This window comes from Dermacentor variabilis, chromosome 7 (assembly GCF_050947875.1).
Source record: "Dermacentor variabilis isolate Ectoservices chromosome 7, ASM5094787v1, whole genome shotgun sequence".
In the NCBI taxonomy this organism is placed as follows: domain Eukaryota; kingdom Metazoa; phylum Arthropoda; class Arachnida; order Ixodida; family Ixodidae; genus Dermacentor; species Dermacentor variabilis.
The window spans coordinates 14,593,147-14,614,974 of NC_134574.1; the positions used below are offsets into that span (position 1 = coordinate 14,593,147).

General features: G+C 43.2%; 1 protein-coding gene across 4 annotated transcripts in view; it reads left to right on the plus strand.

The window, feature by feature from the left end:
- Window positions 1-273: 273 nt before the first annotated feature.
- The window catches only part of LOC142587341 (mitochondrial-processing peptidase subunit alpha), a 233,772-nt gene continuing 212,217 nt past the window's right edge, over window positions 274-21,828 (plus strand). Inside the window, exons 1-4 of one of the 4 annotated variants that reach the window (XM_075698267.1) lie at window positions 337-380; window positions 12,078-12,138; window positions 17,607-17,821; window positions 20,410-20,489. In XM_075698267.1, coding sequence (XP_075554382.1) covers window positions 377-380; window positions 12,078-12,138; window positions 17,607-17,821; window positions 20,410-20,489 — 360 coding nt within the window. In that variant the 5' untranslated portion in view covers window positions 337-376. Of the gene's footprint in view, window positions 381-12,077; window positions 12,139-17,606; window positions 17,822-20,409; window positions 20,490-21,828 lie in introns of all 4 variants that reach the window. The other 3 variants (XM_075698268.1, XM_075698265.1, XM_075698266.1) reach the window with 3 other exon arrangements.

Consider the following 21,828-nt stretch of genomic DNA (forward strand, 5'->3'; position numbering starts at 1 on the left):
GACGCTATTTCTTTGGGGCCCCAAAACGTTTGGGGCCCCTATTCTAAAACTCTATAATTTCTCCGTTCTGTGCATGCCACGATCTGGATTTACTGTGCTATCGCCCTTAAATCGTCAACTCCCTCCGCTAATATTTCCACTACTTTTGCGGCTTCACCATTCAGGACATCATTTAGACCCTCCGCTACCACTATATAGCGCTCTGCAACATTTTTAGGAAGCTGCTGATTAGTCCACTCTCCACTCTAGCGGTTGTAGCTTTTTGAAGACACTTTTGGTTTCTGTTCTGAAAATCAATCCAGTTTACGTGCATAGTGTAACAAGATGGCGTCTGGTTCTTGGCGTGCGCTGCCGAAAGGTGTACGAAATGTCCTGAATGGGTGAGTATTCGACTCTTGGAGCATTTTGTCACTGCGCAGTCTTATTTCTGACTGCTCGACAGGGAGCGGCCGAGTGTTAGCGGCGGTCGTAGTCAGAATCTAGCTGTACGAGGCAGCGTTCTCAAAAAAGGTGCCGGAGTGGGCTGGTTGTGAGAAAACTAGATACAAAAAAACCCATTAAGAAGGCATTCACGAAACAGCGTAAAAGATGACTAACCAAAGGGTTTGAAAAGCACATCCCACTGCTTCTCTTCATGCACTGTTTTCGATCCCCAACTATGTTCGCGAGTAGTCGTGTTGCTGAGCGTACATGTGCTCCCTCTTGCCGATCGGAGACTCGTGCGTCAGCTATGCATCGCGTCTCCTTGATTCGTCTGCACCAGTGGCGCGCAGTGCGGCACAAATGTGCCTCTTGCGAGGGTGACTCGGCGAACGGACACTTCAAATGGCGCGCTGTTCTGTTGGCTGCCGCAGGCCGCTGCGGGGAAAAGCATGCAAACACTAACCGCGTGATACAGAAAATGTGTGGTGAAGTCAGAAAAAAAATTCTACTGTGCCCCAGTAGTTTAGTTAAGTGCCGTAATATCCCCCCCCTTCAAAAAAAAAAAAAAAAAAAAAGCTCGGCCGATTTGAAACCCTCTTTCTTGTGGGGATGGGGGATGTAAAGATCACTCAACAACCTTTTATTAACTGGACAGAATTATGACCAAACCAGGTAACTGGACTGACTGATGTAACAATAGAGAAAAGCATAGTTTTCAGTTACTGGTCGTCAGTTCCTGATGCCACTCAACAATTAAAGTCCATACGTCTACCTTTCGAACTCAGGGTTACAGTGAGCCTGCCTCCTTTCCTAGCTTTAGTTGTTATGCAGGCAGCATCACAAATTTCCTGGGGTTTTACTTGGGCTTGTAGGTCCCTAGGAACTCAGTTTAAGTCTGCATCGGGGAAAGATCTACAGAAACACACTAGTATCCCCAATGGCAGCTCAAACTCAATCTTGTGTGACAAACTTGTACCGCATAATGTTCAGCAGGTGCATCGAAACAAGGAAGAGGAGGCACAGCGCCAATCTAATACACCGAATTTATTTGCATGATTTGCGAACCTTGCTTTCTTCACTTTGGGGCCTTAGCAAGGGGGTGCACAAGTTACATGTGGATTCCATAAACACATCCCCCATTCCCCCATGACATTTCTTGAAATACGCAGAAAAAGAAAAGTATAACACAAGCGAAAGGCCCTTATTTTACATAACCCTTACTTGGCCTATCCAGAATCTGTTTGAAAGCCATTGAACGTGGTATACTCTGAGCCATTGCCATTATCACTGGTGTCTCGAACAACATCATCTGCAGTTGATTTGATTTGATGTTTATTTACTTCAAACAAAAGGGGAAGCCAAGGTAGAAGGCAGTAGGCCTGACTGGTCCTTGGCTCCCTGTTACAGGCAGCAACACACTCATCCAATGTATATATAACAACGAAATATGTGTGTAAATCAGAAAATACGTTGGTTATGTACATAGAAAACAACTATGATGTGGCATCAATACAATAACGGAATATGCATGGAAAAGATCACACACGCACAAAAAGAACTTGTCCTACAACATGTACAATACTACAGCAGGTACAACTCTATAGGGTATTCATTCAAGTATTGCTTTATATTTTTAAAAACCTTTGCCGAAGTCGAGAAGTCATCTAGTGAAGTTTTATTGATGACAAATGGTACCTGAAAGGTACCATTTGTCATACTGAGCGTCTGCCCTGTCCACTCCATTTCTTGCCACCCGTATTTCCGCTCAACGACACTACATGATGCACCAACTGGCCCAACAGTCTACGCTTCTGGCCTGAAAGGTTAATTTCTGTCTCCCATAGTTAGTCCGAGTGATAGGTACTAATTTTCTACGTGTTCTCAGATGGTAAGTTACGGCAGGCCTGTCGGTAGAGTGACGTAAAGTTTGTTTTGGCGAATATATTGCAGTAGACGATAGTAATAAATTTGATGTGGTAGTTGGAATTGTATATTTCATGAATAAAGGTTCTGTAGGCAAATCCCGCAGTCTGCCATAATAACCTTCAATGGCTCTAAGGGCTTTTTTTTTTTGCAGAACATGTAACCTACTGAAGTTTCCAGATGAAGTGGTTCCCACACAAGACTACAATATATTTTGGAATAAAAAAAGAGCATGGTACATAGAAATTTTGAGCCATGTGGGTGTTAAATTAGTAACCTTATAAACAGATCATATAGTTTTACTCAAATCTTTTACTAAATTAAAGACATGAGCATTCCAGAAAGGTTTTTATTAAACCAAATGCCTAGACACTTGTGATTGGCAACTGGTTTTATGATATTGTTTTTATAATTAATAACTACACTACTTCGTTCAGTAGTATTAATCGCCCTAAATATGTGTTGTTTTAGTAAGATTCATACTTAGCTTATTTGCCATCAACCCAATTTCGCAATTTATATAAATAATCATAGACCCATATTTCTAATTTAGTTAAAGAACAGTCACTGAAAAAGGCATTGATGTCATCAGCATACATTACCAGATCAGGTGAGTCAGGAATATTAGTTATATCATTAATCTATGCTATGAAATAATGGCCCTAAAATTGATCCCTGGGGAGCAACTTGCTGTATAACCATGGGAGCAGAGGAGCAGTTATTGTCTCTTACAAACTGAAGCTTGTTGCACAAATATATATAGAATAGAATTTATTGACAGGAAAGACAGAGAGGTCGACCTGAGCTAGTGTGCTCTTGTCTGCTACTCTGCACTGGGGACGAGGGAAGGGGAGTGAAAGTACTGGGATGGTAAGAGAAGTGGTCAGGGCTTATGTATACGAGACAGTCCCCTTGCTGGAGCCGCTCGTCGACCTTGGTGTCCTGCAGAAACTTCAACAACACTTTAGTTGCACGCACTGAAGTTGCAGTGTCAGGCCATGGGCCGAGGATAGCTTCCTCTGACAGGGGTTGCCTGCCAATGCTGGCTAGGAAACTTTTAACGTGCTTCACTCCAGCATATATGCTGGGCGATCGCACAGTACGTGTTCCAGTGTTTCAGGCATCTGGTAGTGTTCACAATCAGGGCTGTTCGATTGGCCTATGAGGTGCGCGTAGCGACAGGTGAAAGCTTCTTAATAAATAACACTTGATAAGTCCAAAAGTCCAACCCCATAATCTGTCAATTTATACAATAAAATATGTTGGACACAGTCAAATGTTTTTCAATAGTCAAGAAATAAACCAACAGTATGTTTCCGACGTTCAATATTATCAATTATTTTCTCTTTAATGGACAACAATCAGTAGATTCAGTAGATCTTCGCTTCATAAATCCATATTGTGAGCTGGTTATAACGTTATGCTTACTAAAGAGGTTTTATAGCCTAATATTTATTACTCCCTCAAACACTTTAGATAACATTGGCACGATAATTTGAGATTTCATTTCTGTTACCACCCTTATACACTGGACACGCACGAGCTACCTTTAAATGATTGGGAAGCATGCTGTTTGTAAGCATGAGGTTAATAATGTACGTCAAGACGTCATATATCGACATCGATACATGTTTCAGGGGAGATGCCCTGATGTCTTCATGCCCTGCTGATGCATTGTCTTTTAAGTTTCTAATTAAACTAGCGACTTCAGTGGTAGAGGCAGAATAGAAGGTAACAGAGTGTGATAGTGGGTTTATCAGATTTGGTACGTCCTACATGAGATTGGGTCACTGTGCTCCACAGTGCCAACAAAAAATGCATTCATTGCCGTAGCTAAACCAGAACCACTCAATATTCCATCGGATGTAGTTATGTAGTTTCGATGTACTTGAAGTCGACGCTGATTGGGTGGAGAGATGGCGTTTTCCTGCAGAAATCAGGCATTTGTATTGGCTCAAAGGTTGCCCCTGTTCTTAGCAATATTTACCTGAGTAAGGTTGACAACTGCTTAGAGAAAGTCCTAGGTGATAGCGTTATCGAGCTATTTCGTTACGTTGACAATTACTTGATTTTCTGCAATAAGGAAGAATTCGATTTCGCTGCTACCTCAATAAATGAGCAATTTAAACTTTATGGCGGAGGATTAAAGTTTACCAAGAATTTCCTCACCAACACGTATTTCAGTTTCTTGACATTTCCTTGGTCTTCGAACAAAATCATGTTTGTTGGCAGTACTCCCCAACATCTTCGAAGCTGTTGCTAAACTTTCAATCCAAGCATTCCAAAGTAGTAAAAACGGAATTGCCATGTCGTGCCTTAAGTCTTCTCTCACCAGATCCTGCATGCGCAAAATGAGCGCCAGTTTTAATGCGCAGGTCCGGCGCCTATTAGAAGCAGGTTATCCTAGTGTAGCGGTGGCCACTGTGGCTGAGCGCCTAAAGAAGTCGGTTTCGAGAGGGACGGACGTGATTACAGAAAGCAGTAATAGCAAAAAAGAGTAGTGGCTATTCCGTATATTCATTCAGTGTCATCATCATCATCATCATCAGCCTGGTTACGCCCACTGCAGGGCAAAGGCCTCTCCCATACTTCTCCAACAACCCCGGTCATGTACTAATTGTGGCCATGCCGTCCTTGCAAACTTCTTAATCTCGTCCGCCCACCTAACTTTCTGCCGCCCCCTGCTACGCTTCCCTTCCCTTGGGATCCAGTCCGTAACCCTTAATGACCATCGGTTATCTTCCCTCCTCATTACATGTCCTGCCCATGCCCATTTCTTTTTCTTGATTTCAACTAAGATGTCATTAACTCGCGTTTGTTCCCTCACCCAATCTGCTCTTTTCTTATCCCTTAACGTTACACCTATCATTCTTCTTTCCATAGCTCGTTGTGTCGTCCTCAATTTGTGTAGAACCCTTTTAGTAAGCCTCCAGGTTTCTGCCCCGTAGGTGAGTACTGGTAAGACACAGCTATTATATACTTTTCTCTTGAGGGATAATGGCAACCTGCTGTTCATGATTTGGGAATGCCTGCCAAACGCACCCCAGCCCATTCTTATTCTTCTGATTATTTCTGTCTCATGATCCGGATCCGCCGTCACTACCTGCCCTAAGTAGATGTATTCCCTTACGACTTCCAGTGCCTCACTGCCTATTGTAAATTGCTGTTCTCTCCTGAGACTGTTAAGCATTACTTTAGTTTCCTGCAGATTAATTTTTAGACCCACTCTTCTGCTTTGCCTCTCCAGGTCAGTGAGCATGCATTGCAATTGGTCCCCTGAGTTACTAAGCAAGGCAATATCATCAGCGAATCGCAAGTTACTAAGGTATTCTCCATTAACTTTTATCCCCAATTCTTCCCAATCCAGGTCTCTGAATACCTCCTGTAAACACGCTGTGAATAGCATTGGAGATATCGTATCTCCCTGCCTGACGCCTTTCTTTATTGGGATTTTGTTGCTTGCTTTATGGAGGACTACGGTGGCTGTGGAGCCGCTATAGATATCTTCCAGTATTTTTACATATGGCTCATCTACACCCTGATTCCGTAATGCCTCCATGACTGCTGAGGTTTCGACTGAATCAAACGCTTTCTCGTAATCAATGAAAGCTATATATAAGGGTTGGTTATATTCTGCACACTTCTCTATCACTTGATTGATAGTGTAAATATGGTCTATTGTTGAGTAGCCTTTACGGAATCCTGCCTGGTCCTTTGGTTGACAGAAGTCTAAGGTGTTCCTGATTCTATTTGCAATTACCTTAGTAAATACTTTGTAGGCAACGGACAGTAAGCTGATCGGTCTATAATTTTTCAAGTCTTTGGCATCCCCTTTCTTATGGATTAGGATTATGTTAGCGTTCTTCCAAGATTCCGGTACGCTCGAGGTCATGAGGCATTGCGTATACAGGGTGGCCAGTTTCTCTAGAACAATCTGTCCACCATCCTTCAACAAATCTGCTGTTACCTGATCCTCCCCAGCTGCCTTCCCCCTTTGCATATCTCCTAAGGCTTTCTTTACTTCTTCCGGCGTTACCTTCGGGATTTCGAATTCCTCTAGACTATTTTCTCTTCCATTATCGTCGTGGATGCCACTGGTACTGTATAAATGTCTATAGAACTCCTCAGCCACTTGAACTATCTCATCCATATTAGTAATGATATTGCCGGCTTTGTCTCTTAGCGCATACATCTCATTCTTGCCAATTCCTAGTTTCTTCTTCACTGTTTTTAGGCTTCCTCCGTTCCTGAGAGCATGTTCAATTCTATCCATATTATACTTCCTTATGTCAGCTGTCTTACGCTTGTTGATTAACTTCAGTGTAGCACTGGATTAAAAAAGTTGCAAGTAGATATGATGTTAATGTTGCTTTCACTGCTCCCAATAAGCTAGGTAAGATATGTGCTGCCGTACAGAGAAAAAAGGAGCAGGTAAAAGTAAAAAAAAACGAACAGATATTTGTCCAGTGAAGCACAATAAGAACAACAGTTTTACTGACTGTCGTATGGGTGTCGTTTATAAAATTCCCCTTAGCTGTGGCCAGTTTTACGTAGGGCAAATGGGACGGTGTATCAATCAGAGGCCAGTGGAACATAAAAGGTCGTTAACCGGTGGATCGCCTTCTAAACTTTCACTACATTCTCAAGATTGTAACTGCACGCCAGAGTTACATGAATGCGCAATATTGTACAGGCATAAGAATGAAGATACGCGTCTTATGGTAGAGGCATGGCATATCTATAATGGTGGAAGTGCGTGCGTGAGTCAGCCTTCGATTACTTTACATAAGGAAGAGATTAAGTACCTTAACAGTTATCTCTCACGTAGACCGGCACGTGTACCCGACTGACACGTGGTGTTACCTTTCCTGAGCTTGCGCATATGAGTTTTGTGTCTTCTTTCTTTTTTTCCCTCAGTGCTCCCTTCAGTTGATAGTCGGTGTTCGTGTTGTCCACTTCTCTACTCTTGTGTCCTGTCTGCACGCATCACTTCTTTTTTTTGCATAATGATGTAGTTATCTCTGATAGGCTAGTTTGAGTTTTCCTATTCAATAAATTATTTACTTGCCACCATACTTTCTTGGCGTCATTGCATATCAGCGTAAAGTGCTCAACATACTGATTTGATTTTGCAGTTTTCAGTTTTTTATTTAGTTTGTTCCTATATTTCTTGTTTTCTGAAAAAAGATGAGGATTTCTAGTTTCAATAAACCTATGGTATATTTCATTTCTCTTTTTAATTTTCTCATACAGTGTTTTATTTATCCATGGTTTTCTATATTTTTTACTTTTAATTTTCCTTTCTCTCAACGGGAAGGCTTCATCGTAGCAGCCAATAAATTTTTGAAGGACAGCTTCGTATGGTTCGTTTACATCAGTCATTTCATATATGGTACCCCAAGAAGCATCGTCAGTGAGTAATTTGAATTTACCCAAGGACTCTTCACTAATGTCTCTAGGCTTATATGTTACCACGGACTGTTTAGGCTTATATAGTTGAATAGGAACAAAACCAAAAACAGGCAAATAGTTACTATTGTTCTTGACCAGCACATCAGACACAGTTTCAGAAATAATACATTTGTGGTGCAGATATCTAGTAAACTAGAAGTGGTTGCAGTTACCCATATGGGTAACTTTATGTTCGAACAGGCATATGTATGTGCAATACTATTTAGTTCCCGTGTTATATTATCATTGGAAATTAGGTTTACGTTGACATCACCCATAAGAACAACCGGAAGCTTGGTGGACGTTAGGAATTCCATTTGACTTTCTAAGAAGTGGGAAAATTGTAATCTGTTGCCAGCAGGTGGTCTGTATGCTGTTGCAACCATAGTATCGGGCAGGGCTACAACCATACATTCAACATTTGGAGTTATGATTGAAAAATCTTCTATTACACTATGTGGATAGCAACTTTTAACATATACTGCAACACCACCGCCTCTGCCGCTCGACCTAACTAGACCATTATAGTTGTAACCTGGGAGGGGAACGTGTTCATCATTAGTGTCCAACCAAGTCTGTGTAAATAGAATTGCATCAAAGTTTACTTTTAATGATTCAAAAACAAATTTAGGCAATCTTCATAATTCTTCATGCTACGGGCATTGAGATGAATTGTCGAAAACCCAGCTCTGTCTGAGCAGTAAGTTGAGGTGAGACTATCATTGTTATAATATTTACATATCACAGATGAATCCATGAGAAAAACAACAGCGATATAGCTTGCATAGAAACACACCTTGTCCAAATCGGACAGATCTCGGACCTTTAGCACATCTCGCGTCTCAATATTTTGCGAGAGTACCTTGCCACCAGAGGTCCAGGCAAACTTCTACCCGACCTGCTTTTTACATGCAGTAGCAGCTCCCATTAACATGGCAAGTTGGTGACTGAACTTGTTCCCAGGGGCGGGCAGCAAAACCCGGACGAAGGACAAGGGGAAGTGCACGGTACGAGCGCTGGCTCACAACTGGTGTACTTTTTCAAACAAGAGACTGAAATATACAGAAAATGTAAACACATGTAAAGTGACGCTTACAAAGGTGAAAGGGTGTTAGCCTATCTTGCCGTTCGAAAACTCAGTTTCTTTATCCAGCAGAGTGATAGAAGACTGGCTGACGCATGCACCAGAGTTTACGTGCATGAAGTAGGATTCCACAATCTTGCGATTGATTTGATTCATATTATTGTACAATATTTCCATTTGTTCAAACATAGTTGTTAGTCTGCACTCATATCGTGTACAGTCGCCGACCATTTATTCGGACCTCACGGGGACTGCGGAAATGTCCGAATAAACAGGTGTCTGAAAAAGCAGATTAAGAAAAAAAAAAAAAACAAGTCCTTTATTTCCACGCACTTATTCGGGCTCGGCAGTAGGCTTGAAAAAATCGTAAATGCGCCATTGCACGCTGTTCCGTTTACGAGCAATCAGATATGCCTGAATCTCGGAGAGAGTCCTATGGTCACTATAGGTGGCTGAAAGCACAGTCACTGCTTGTACTCTGAGTCATTGGAGCCAACTTGGAGTCGTCGTCCGGCGGTGTAGCAGAAACCTAACGAATGATCTCGCCGTTGTCGAGTTCTGCATATGTCAGTACAGCAGTGTCAGCACCTGTGAAACTGTCAAATGAGATGGTGTCCGGAATTGCAATGCAGCCATTGCGCAGGTCTCGGCAGAACATTTTCAGCCTCAGTAGGGAGCACAACGGAAGGTGACAAATCCTAGGCCTCCCAGTGCCCGCTTGCCGGCATTCCCCAGTGCAGTCTGCGCGGGCACTGTTGGTGCCATTAGAAACTTGACGCTATGTTTCTATATGCCGCGTTGGATCACCACTACCTCGGCACAGCACACAAAGCAAACACTACCACGCCGTCACGCTGACGCCAGTCGCACAAACGAGTAACGTGGCTGTAGCAAGCATGTGATGCCCCCCAGGCATAATGTTCGTTTGCCGCCAGGCTCGGTGGCCTGCTAAAGCTCGGCAGGCAACATTAGTCACTGCACCGCAATAATTTCAGGTTTATGGAGTTGCCGAAACCCATTTAAGAGATGAGGAAGAGCCACCATTCACTGCAGGATACACCTGGGTAGAGTGCAGCAGAAAAAGGAAAGGACGCAAAGGAGGAGGCCTTGGGGCGCTAGTGAAGGGACAGGACTGGGAAAGGGTAAGGGAGAGCTGCAGTGAGCACATGTGGCTCAAGGGCACCGTAGGGAATGTTGAGACAATCCTGGGAGTTGTGTATCTGAAAACGGGGAATGAGTCGAAAGAGGAGAATGCAAAACATTTCAAATGTATGGCCAAGGACATCAGGGAGTTAGCTATGAGACTGGAGGTAATCATCCTAGGGGACAGGAATGCACATTTGGAATACCTTGACGAGGCGACAGATGCAACAGGGCAGATGTTGGTAGATTTTTGTGAGGCTCATGATTTTGTGATAGTTAATACTGAAATTAAATGCGGCGGGAAGATAACACGGGAAAGAAATAACTCCCACTCGACAATCGACCACTGCCTAATGTCCCACAAGCTGTATGAACGGTTGGGAGGTATGGAAATTGATGAGGAAGCTACAAAAACCCTGGGGAGTGATCACAAACGAATCAAAATCAGTTTTGGAAAGACAGTACCACTGGTAGAAACTAAAGAAAGGAAAGGTATGAGCAAATTGAATGACAGGCAGCTACAAGAAGTGGCGAAAAACATTGAAAGCATGCTATCCAAGCAACCGCAAAGTGCATGGACATACGACGAGTTAATAGGTATTTTTAAATGAGAGCTAGAGAAGGGACAGATTAGGAAACTAGGAAGTAAGCAGGGAAAACATAAACCGAAAAGCTGGTGGGACCGAGAAGTTAAGGAGGCCATAGAGCAACGCAACGATGCGTGCAGAAAACACAGAGCAGCAAAGAAAAGGGGAGCCACACCAGAAGAGGTGGAGACAAAATGGGAGGATTACCTTGCAATGAAGAGAGAAGCATTGGCATTAATTCAAGCCAAGATAGCAAAAGTTGGGGTACAGTGGTTGTTAGAGATACGAAAAAAAGACAGAAATGCCTCTAAGAAATTTTGGGAACACATAAGGCAACAGAGTAAGAAGACAGAGGTGGTTCAGCACTCACTGACCACACCAGAAGGAACAAAGGTAGAGGGAGAGGAAGCTCAGGAATATATTAGGTTAACAATAGAGGCAGCATTTGCAGAGCCAGTGGGTAGTGAAATGGAGAACAATGACAAGAGCAGGACAGAGGGATGACAAGTAAAGAATGGGACAGAATTGAACACAAGGTCCCCGTTGGAACAGCGACAGGACCTGATGACATACCTATGAAATTGATAAGCATATTAGGCCAGAAAAGTAAATTAAAATTACAATAACTTATTGAACAAATAGTAGTAGGGGGAAATGTTCCACAGGGCTGGAAATCAAGCAGAATGATATTAGTTTACAAAGGTAAGGGGAGCAAGGACAACATAAGTCCTACAGGCCAATAACTGTCACATCAGTCATATAAAGAGTAGCAATGCAGATGGTGAAAATGAGAATGGAGGAATTGGCAGAACGTGAAGAGATCTTGGGAGAACTGCAGAATGGATTTAGAAGGAACAGAAGGCTAGATGATAATTTATTTGTTATAACATAGTGCATAGAGATAGCGGCAGCCAGGCAGAAACCGCTATGGATAGCTTTTTTAGACATTAGAGTAGCCTATGATAATGTAAACCGAGAAAAGTTATGGAGCCACTTGAGGGAATATGGTCTAGATAGAAAGGTGATTGGGTTCCTACAACAAGTTTATACAGATAATGAGGTAGAGATAACATGGGAGGGTGAAACTACAAAGCCAGCTAAAATAAGAAGAGGTCTCAGGCAGGGCTGTCCATTGTCACCCCTGCTTTCTATGATTACATGAGCCAAATGGAAAAAGGAATAGAACAGAGCAGAATAGGAAGTGACATAAGCTATTGGCGGCGAGGAGTTACGGAGTCGCCATCTATCGGAAGCGGCTCGCTGGCGTAGTATGAGGGATCACGTGGTGCGCTCCTCATAGGTTTTGCTGTCAGCGCTCACTGAAAACACCATGCGCGAGCTCTTCCGGACATTTCTGTAAGTACTTTCGAAACGAGAGAAGCTTTTTACTGTCTAAATAATAATCTTGGGCAAACTGAAAGAGCACAATCGTTTACAGACGCTATCTCTTTACCGAATACGCACAGTGAACGCCACTGCGCGCGGTCGCCGCGATGGAGTCTCCTCAACCGGCTTCTTGCGTGAAAGGTAGGTAAACGCTGAGAGCAAACTACGTGAAATATGTTCTTATAGTGGTTGTATAACTAAAGGAAGCGTAAAAGAATGAAGCCTCAATGCAGCGATCGCACGGATTCGCAGCGACTGACTGCGCGTCTGCATGCTTGTTCGCGCACTGTTTCGCTTTCGCCGCGTGCCCATTTTCGCACTGTGCCATGAGCTTTAGGCCGCAGAATATGAGCGTTTGACAGTATACAAGCAACCATTGTTGCGTGGGCGCTATTAGAGCTGTTCAAAAAATAATTTCATTGTAGAGACTTCGACGCTTACGGGGACTGTGATGTACGTGCCGTCACGACGATTCAATGTTTTTTTTTATTCTAAATTATATTACCTTTCAATATTATTTCTAGAGTCGCGTCACACTGTATGCTCATCGGTGTTCTCAATGTGCGATTTCCCGCTGCTCCTTTTTTGTAATCCAGCTGCACTAATTCATAACACAAATATGACCATATGCCATGCTTTCTTTTTAATGTGCTTCTTACCGCTCCCTTTCCACTCCACTGAACTTGCCAGTGTCTATAGCATCGACAAGTTCATAGACCAAACCGTCGTGACATTACTCAGGCAACGGACTCGGGCGAGCGTCGACCTCAGTGCGCGTTTTCCGAACATCACAGACACGGCGCCGTATCAGAAATCTTCCTCGCGTCTGTGCTTGCTGGATACTCGAGTTGTAGCCAATGACTGTTTGCCGGTTTTATGGTTTGCGAGCCAAGCTTCACGCGGCTTCTTGTCCAGCGCCTACGTGTGAAGAAGGCTGACATCGGCCTCCGTTACGTACGTCCGGCATTGCAGCACCGAGCAGTAGCCTACCATGTTGCGCGCCTTCAAAGGCAGCCACTACCTATTGTAGTGCTTTCAAGCGTTGTAAAGGAGACACTCAAAGCGGGGAAATCTCGCCACTAAATGAGGACCGCAGCGTACGAGGGAATTTAAACTCTCGTTTTCAGCTCGCTTCGGCGCTCCCGAAGCAGCCGACGCGGCCGCTATGTCCACGTGATCCCTCCTAGCACGTCACGCCGACGGTGGCGCCAGCTTTTCCACTGGTGGAGCTCGAGGCCAATATGCTGGAAGGGCAGAAGGTAGCTCAAGTACTAGCCAGACTGATGTATGCAGATGATATTGTACTGCTTGCTAACACCCGAGTAGGGCTACAGGAACTAATGAGCATATGTGGAGAGGAGGGGGAAAAATTGGGACTACAATTCAGTAGAGAGAAGTCTGGGATAATAGTGTACAATGAAGAAAGGGGGGAACCATTGGAAATACAAAGCACTAAGATTGATCATGTTGAAAAATAAAAGTATTTGGGCATATGGCTAAATGAGGGCAAAAAGTACTTGGAAGAACATGAAAAAATTATGATTGAAAAAGTGAAATGGAACTCAGCTGTAATGAAACACAAGGCACTATAGAACTATAATAGGTACGAGGTGGTTAGGGGCGTATGGAAAGGGGTTATGGTACCTGGCCTCACATTCGGAAATTCAGTACTGTGCATGAAATCGGAAGTTCAGGCATGCATGAAAACAAGACGGAGAAGTGTAGGCAGGTTGGCCTTAGGAGAGCACGGGAACACTCCTAATGAGGGAGTGCAGGGGGACCTGGGATGGACGTCATTCGAAGGTAGATAAACTTTGTAACAAATGCTGCATGTAATAACACTGTTTTATATTGCAAACATTGCTTACAGTAACAAATGTATAATGCGCATACTGATCTGCCCATCGACATTTCCATCAAAGCCAAAGGATGCTTACCTTTCCCTAGCTGCACTGAGCCAAAGTGACACTTAGTGCGACCAAGTTCACTTGCTCAAAGTGTTACTAAATTTACTCGTCACACCGGGGTATGACTTTTGATCAGTGTCGATGCAGATTGAATTCTCTCACATGGTCTTTTGCAATCATACTTTGAATTTGCTATACTCAGCCGTGCTCTGTCATTCGTGATTGGAAGTTGAGAAGCTTCTGAATGCGATCAAAGGCTGCCATTGACTATGCTTGAGCTCTTTCAGGAGAGAGAATAAAATAAAAGTGACATCATCATTAAGGAATACCGCACATTATTCCAAACTGTGCTAGCGACTGTGCAGATGGGAATGATGGAAGAACCTCTTCAAGTGTTGTGTCTACAATTGTGCACACCAAGATAGTGCACCACAAGCAAAAGTATCAATGAAAATAATATTTGAAAGACGTCATGGATCTAAAAAAAATTGTAATGGGACCTGTGCTGCAACTTGTGCAAGTTGTTTTAGTACAAGTTTGAAAGTGGACAGCTGGGTGTTTCCTTTCAGTGGGCTGTAAACATAGTGGCTTCACTTTTGTGGCTGGATAGGTGCTTTACATGTAAGCTAGACATGTAGTAATTGACATTCGTGTAGCGAGTTGTTGCATGGAGTCCATATTCTGCAAACTTGTCAGTACTCACTGAACAATAGAAAATTGAATAGAATAGGAAAATCTTAATCGGTTCTGTAGCTGTGGGCTTTTGATGACTTTGATGATGCAAGAGATGTGGTGAAGCTAAATTCCTAACAGATAGAAATAATTAGTGCTTGAAGGAGAGATAGCTTTCTTCTTCTGCATTGTTTTAACCCAATGAATGAGATATGCAAGTGCTCTTGAGAGGTTAAAAGGATTCAGTTAGTATGATGGAAGCTGTTGGCAAAAAGCTTGACCACCATATTGTTTGCATAGATAAAAGGTTGAATTCTATCGGATGTAAGCTGAAGTGTCTTTCTGGGAGTGTTGTGCAGATTGAACATTGTCAGAAAGCCATGGATAAAATATCAACTGGTAGGACCAAAGCTAGGCAAATTTGAAAACCAAAGTAGGCTTAATAATATGGTTATCTGTGGACTGTGGGAAAGCAACCCAGAAACGTCTGAATTGATTCATAAATACGTAATTGAACATGTATTTAGCACTAAGATGGTTGTTGTCATAACAAGCCTCAAAAGAATTCATCGTGTCAAAAGGAAAAAGAGGCACGAACAGGCCAATCATTTTGAGACTATTTAATGAAAAAAGCTGTGCTCTTTAGGCATGCACAGAAGTTAAAAGATCCAGGATTATCTCGCAGTGATGACTACTCTAAAGAGGTCAAGATAAAAACAGGCACTTGAGAGAATATGCAAAGGCAAAAAAAGAGCAAGGGGAGCCGAGCCATGTTGTAAAACATTTTTACAATAAGTTAATTATTGATATTAATACAGCAGCACAGTTTTGCAGAGATTCCAGTGTTTTGTTTAAATGAATTTGATGCGATTCCTTTGTTGCATTGGCTCAGGCCATACGAGAGTTTGGTATGCTGGGGTTTTTAGCCAGTCTCAAGTTGTGACAAAGTAAGTTTGAAACACAAGGTATACAATTACAAAGTACGCACTTTTGTGACCCAATAAATTTATTAAAGGTTTTTGCCTGTGCTATTTGTTATGTATGTGACGTCTGAACACCAGGAAAGATCCTGAGATATCTGAATGCATTAGTACTTTATGATTACTGAGCTCTTTTGTGTGTAGTTATCAACGGTGTAAAAGGAGCTCCTGCCAAATTAGTCAAGTTTTGCAGCCAGCAAAGACGCTTAAAAAAAAGGGGTGACGCTGCCTCGAAGCATTAGCTCACGATGACACAGGGATTTCAAATGCCTGTAATGGGATCAAGCGGGACAACATTGTATTCTAAATGAGCCATAGCCTGAACTTCGAGCTTTGAGCAAGCTTTTTAGAACTTGTGCTTCTCCATCAGTGGCCTAAACACAAGAAAATACTTCAAAATCCCATGACGTCACATTAACGTATCATCAATGGGGTTTTAGAGTGAAATAAAACAAAAGAAACAGTGACCTTCGTTATCTCTTCAAACGAATCAACATTTTACTGTAAAATGAACAAAGAGCTTTGAAAGACTACTTTATCAGTGTAAATTGATTTAATCCTTACCCTTGGTGTCCCTTTAATTTGCAGCTGAAAGGATAAATTTTTTGAATTTGCAGAAAAGTCACCTAAATGATAAATTATTTGAGAACCTGTTAATTTTGTCATGTCTTGACTAGCTATACAAAGTTTACAAAGTTTGCATTCTGTTTCACTGTGCAAGTGTGTTTTGCCTTTTTTCATTCTTTTTTGCTGTCAGCTTACAGTAGAACTGTAACCTGCATTGAAAAACGTCCTGCAGCCCCATTAAGGTAGTCGTCACCAACTACATACTCTAGTAGTATGGTAATTTGTTTTATTATATGTTTGTTTGGTATATTCTATTGTACCCAGCTAGTCTATAATGATACCTTTATTATAATAATTTCACCTTAGAACACTTTGTGGATCAATCCTGGCCATGGCAGCCGCATTTTGATGCGGGTGAAGTGCAAAAATGCCCGTGTGCCATGCATTGGGTGCACGTTAAATGTCCCCAGGTTGTCGAAATTTCCGGAGTCCCCACTGTGTGGTGCCTCATCGTGGTTTTGGTTTGTAAAAACCCCAGAATTAAAACAATAATAATTAATTTATTCGTGCGATAATCCAGTTCTGTTTAGAGACTGGATTGTTTGGAGTGCACCAAAGTCTGTCTAATGTGAAGTGCAAAAAAAGAAATGCATGTGTGATGCACAATGATCCTTTTCTTCTTATCAACCTGAAGAGATGGGGAGCGCTACAAAGGCCACTCAACCACGTGGCAGCAGCTCTCTTTGGGACTGAATGTATCATGTGATGATGATCGTGCGATGTTGATTCTGGCCATCAGCAGAATATTGCCGCTGCCCAGTGTGGCTTTGTGTCAGTAAACGTTCTGTGAGCTCCTGCACTGTCGCAGTGCTTGTCCCATGTTACTATTACTCATACAAAATGTCTCTGCTTTTAAGGAAATACTGCTTATAACGATGGTTGTTTGTAGTTTCGGGGACTTCATTATAACCACGCTTTACCGTGCCAGTAGGATGAGTGAGGGAACTGGCATTGTGCAGCCTAATGGCAATGCCCCTACAGAGTGTCTTCCATCGGAGAAAAGCTGAAATTCTGAGAGAATTTGTCAGTTCTGGAAAGTTTAGGGGAAATACTGTTTTCACTCCACTTGCTTAGAATTGTGGAAGGGGTTGTTATGGCAAAGCCAGTGGTATGCAAGATGGAAGCTAAGTTTTCAACTGAATCCAGACAATTCACAAATAATGATGCCTTTTGCTGGTTTTGTGTGTGTGAGCCGAGCCGGGTGTCTAGAATATGAAACGCATGATTTGTTTAAATCTGATGGTGCATATCCCACCTGATTTACAGCTTACTGTTGGTAATTGGTGAAAATTATGGGTGGGAATAGTAACTCGGCCAGCTACAAATGCACATTTTCTTCTTGCAGGGACTTCTTTTCGTAAAGAATGGTCTGGTGGTAAAACTAGGGAATGTGCCGATGTGTAGCAGACAGCCTCTTTCGCAGGCACTGTGACAGCCGGCGGCTGCTGTGCACCACGGGCAGCGTCCCAAGTTCGGAGCAGATAACCAGGGTGCCGCTTTCCCAGCCCCTGCCGGGGTTTCCCAAGCCACTGTATGCTGTGCCCTCGGCTCAGGACCATGCCACCGAGGTCACCACCCTCAACAACGGACTCCGGGTAGCCTCGCAAAACAAGTTTGGCCAGTTTTGCACCGTGGGCGGTGAGTGGGACTACCTGTGTCTAATCTCGCATGCGTATGGTTCATGTCTGCAAGTTTAGGCATATCCACCATTGGAAAAGCGAGCTGCTGCAGGATTGTGGATTGGTTTTACCATGCTTCAGCAGCTAAACAAAATGCTAAAACATCTTGGTGGCCGCTTGGCATGATATTGTTACGGGGATAACATTATGGTAACTTACAGTTATTTTAGAATAGCTGTCAGTTGGGCATGTCGGTAAATGTTCATGATGGAAAAGCACTGCTAAAACAGAGACTTAGGAAAAACACAGGACAAAGTGCTACTAGCAACTTGAAGTTTTATTTATGAAAGGTGTTATTATATACATAATGAATGTATGTCACCACGAGGCCACTATCGTTGAAAACCAGAACCAGAGATATCAAGACCGAAACATGTGTGCAACCAATCATAACCAAGGCACATGTACAATCCCCTTGTTAAATCGAAGGCACAAAGGCCGTTGTCATGTTTTATACAAAAAAAGCAACTTTGTAGTTTAAAAGCAGACTAGATGGCTGGCTGACACAGTCAACCCCACTCTTCTTAATGTGATAGGCTTCAGTGATCTCTTACAGTTCGCTTCACGTGCATGTAAACAATAATCGTGTCATCAAATTTAGGTTTGCACGGGCATTCACTACTGTGCATTTCTAAATGTGAATACAGTGCCCCTTTCAGAGAACTTTGATGTAAATTACAATCTGATTTACAATTTACAATTTACAATTTGATTTACAATGCAAAAACCAGAAACACCTGTACCACCATGTGTGACTAACTAGCCCACTTGCTCGGAAGCAGCTGCACAGGATTTCACGAAGCATGCTTGTCGGCCACAGTTTTGCTGTCTCTTTGATCGTGCCTTGTGCGCTGCTAGGTGCTCTCCGATTCTTTGGCACTGAGCCCCTTGCTTGTTGGGCTGTCAGGCTAATTACGTAACCATTTTAACACTTGTCCCGTAAATTAGGACTTACAATAGATCATTATTATCGTGCTAGGTTACAAAGTGCTCGCGAGATGAAGTTCTCGGCATGGACTTCCTGAACCAACAAGGCGCAATCATCGACCTGAGGTCAAAGTCGATAACGCTGTCCACAGACAAAGCGATACTGATGCAGAGGCCTGCCAGTCAGCGTGCCTTGAACGTACTTGAGGATGAAGTCAGCATCCCGCCTCGCTTCAGCATTGTCATTTCTATCGGCAGCGAAGCACCCGCAGACGTTGAAGGTGTCATCGAGGGCAACCATCATCTACTGCTCCACCGTGCAATTTGTGTTGCAAGAGGGAGCGCTCGACTGAACTGAGGGAAAGCAAAACTGATGCTGACAAGCTTCAGCAAGAAGTTCAAGCACATCAGCAAGGGCACGACGATCGCATACATTGAAGAAGTTGTCGAAACCAGCAAGGGGTTGGTCCTCTTGGATTCTGCCACATCAACACCAACGACTGTAGTTCCCGAACCAGGCTTCAACCTAAATACATGAGTAAGCAGCAGTAGCTCGCAAGTCTTCTTCAACGATACAGGGGCTACTTTTCGATTTAATTGAGGATTCGACAAACAGCAGTTGCAAAGCATCACATAATAATTGAAGAGTACGCTCGATCACTCCGCCAGAGCCCTTACTGAGTTTAGATGTGAGAACGTGAAGCTGTAAGGCAACAAGTCGACAGAATGCTGCGCGAAGATATCATCCAGCCGTCGAAAAACTTGTGGGCATCTCATGCAGCCTTGGATTATCGTTGGTTGAACAAGATCACAAAGGAGGATGTATACTCCCTTTCCACACATAGACAATGCTTTGGATTGGCTCTGTAAGGCGAAGTACTTCTCGTCGATGCATCTCAAGACTGGCTACTGGCAAATGGAAGCCAACGAGAGGGATGATGAAAAGACCGCCTTCATCACGCTAGATGGCCTCTACAAGTTCAAGATCATACCATTCAGACTGTGTTCGGTGACTGCAACATTCCAGCACGTAATGGACTTGGTGTTCGCAGGATTGAAGTGGCAAACCTGTCTTGTTTGCTTGGATGACGTCATTGTCTTCGCCGGAAATTTCGACGGTCACCTTTAGGCGGCTTGCGTCGCTTTTCAGTTTTCACAAAAGATCACTTTTGCGCCACTTGACGTTCGATATATCAGCAGTTGCTGCTATTTTTGTTCGATGTAAGCGTAATTTTGGCTATATATACTCATTGTAACTATATTGTGTTCAGAAATTGTTTGATATACAGAATAATTCGGTGTAAACAGGTTCAATATAGTTGGGTTCGACTGTACTTTGGTTAGGAGCTTTAAGTCATTTCTATATTATTCTACTTTGTACACCTAAAAAGTTGGCATGCATTTTATTTGAAGGCAGATTAAACATCTAGCACCTATTGCCAAATGAATTGGAGATGTGTTTTAGTGTTGTTTTCGGCATCTTGTTTATTTCACGCCGCCAGATAAATAGATCAATTTCATTGGTCCTGTTAGGGTCGAATTAATGGAAGTTGACTGTATTGCGTATAATTGGCATAATTATGTAAATAACTTTAATCATGTAGATCTTTCTCCTTGCAGTTGTCATCGATTCAGGATCACGATACGAGGCTCCTTACCCAAGCGGAGTATCGCATTTCCTAGAGAAGATGGCATTCAATGTGAGTCATTGGTCGCTTTGAAGTTTCTGTTGGCTGAAAAGTTGTTGTGAAGGGGAGATTAACTGGATTAAATCATGGACTGTAATAGAGTGCCAACGTGGGTAGGTTGGTGCTTGTTTGTGCTAATTAAAGAATCCAGAAGCATGACAAGTGGACGTATGAATTCCTCCTGTTTGTCCTGTCCCATGCACTGGTGCTCTATTCCATGAATATACTTTTTTAAAGTGTGAAGTTGAAGTAACCAGTAATAGAAATGTAAAGGGGTGCAGTAAAGCATTGAACCTTGTCCAGAAAGAAATTGAGCTGGCAATTTGTTACTGCCAGAGATGTTGTAGTGACATTTGTCCTGCACCTTCTGATAAGCCCTTACAAGTGCTGCTGATGTAGCTGCTCATTTGCAGCATTAGTTGCCACTCCCAGATTATTGTTCATTTGAGTACAGTCAAACCCGGCTATATCGAACTCACTAAAAAACGCCTATCAGTTCGATACAGAGCATAATTCGATATAAGCCTGCTAAATAATTGGATGTCATAAAAGCACATACCATTTATAAAATCATTTTATTGGTGAAACTAGCTTAGTTTCGCACGAAGTAGTCCTGCATTTTCTTCTGCTTGGGCAATTTCGCTGCCTGCGACGCACGCACTTTTCCACATGGTCAGCGTCGGAGCAGCTGAGGCCGCAACCTTCCGCATTCGCGCAGAAGCACCGACTAGTGCGAGCGCACCAATCACTTCGGAGGATGTGGGCCAAGGACCAGCGTTGCTTTCGTCATTGTGCCCACTTTCACTTGTGCTCGGTACGATGTCGGCAATGTAGTCTTCGTTTTCGGGCTCTCCTGTGGTCGCGACACCATCATTTGCACTCACAAACTCGTCCACCGTTGATTCGTCAACAGATTCCGGAAATTCTGACAGCTCGCTCCGAACTTCGGAAACATCGGCAACGGCTTCTTCACATTCATCAGGATTTAGTCATCACCGAGCACGCGAAAGTCGGCATGGCTGAAGCAATTTCGGATGAACCACTCGCACACGGCCCTGCGTACACGTCGGGCGCCACGGGCACCGGGTCGCGAGTTTGGCCGCTTTAGCCATAATCTCCCCCTTCAAGATCGTGCTGAGAGTGCTCCTCGGAATCTTGTACGCTGCGGGGACATCTGACTTCTCATCGCGTTCAATCCTATTTATGATTTCGAGATTCATGACAAAAGGCGAATTTTGCCGCTGCATCACGGCAACACTGCGGGAGACGGCCTACAAGGCGCACACACAATGAACCAGAAAAGCAGCTAGACAATTCGCACTTCCGCCATCCTGCACGACGAGGGCTCAAG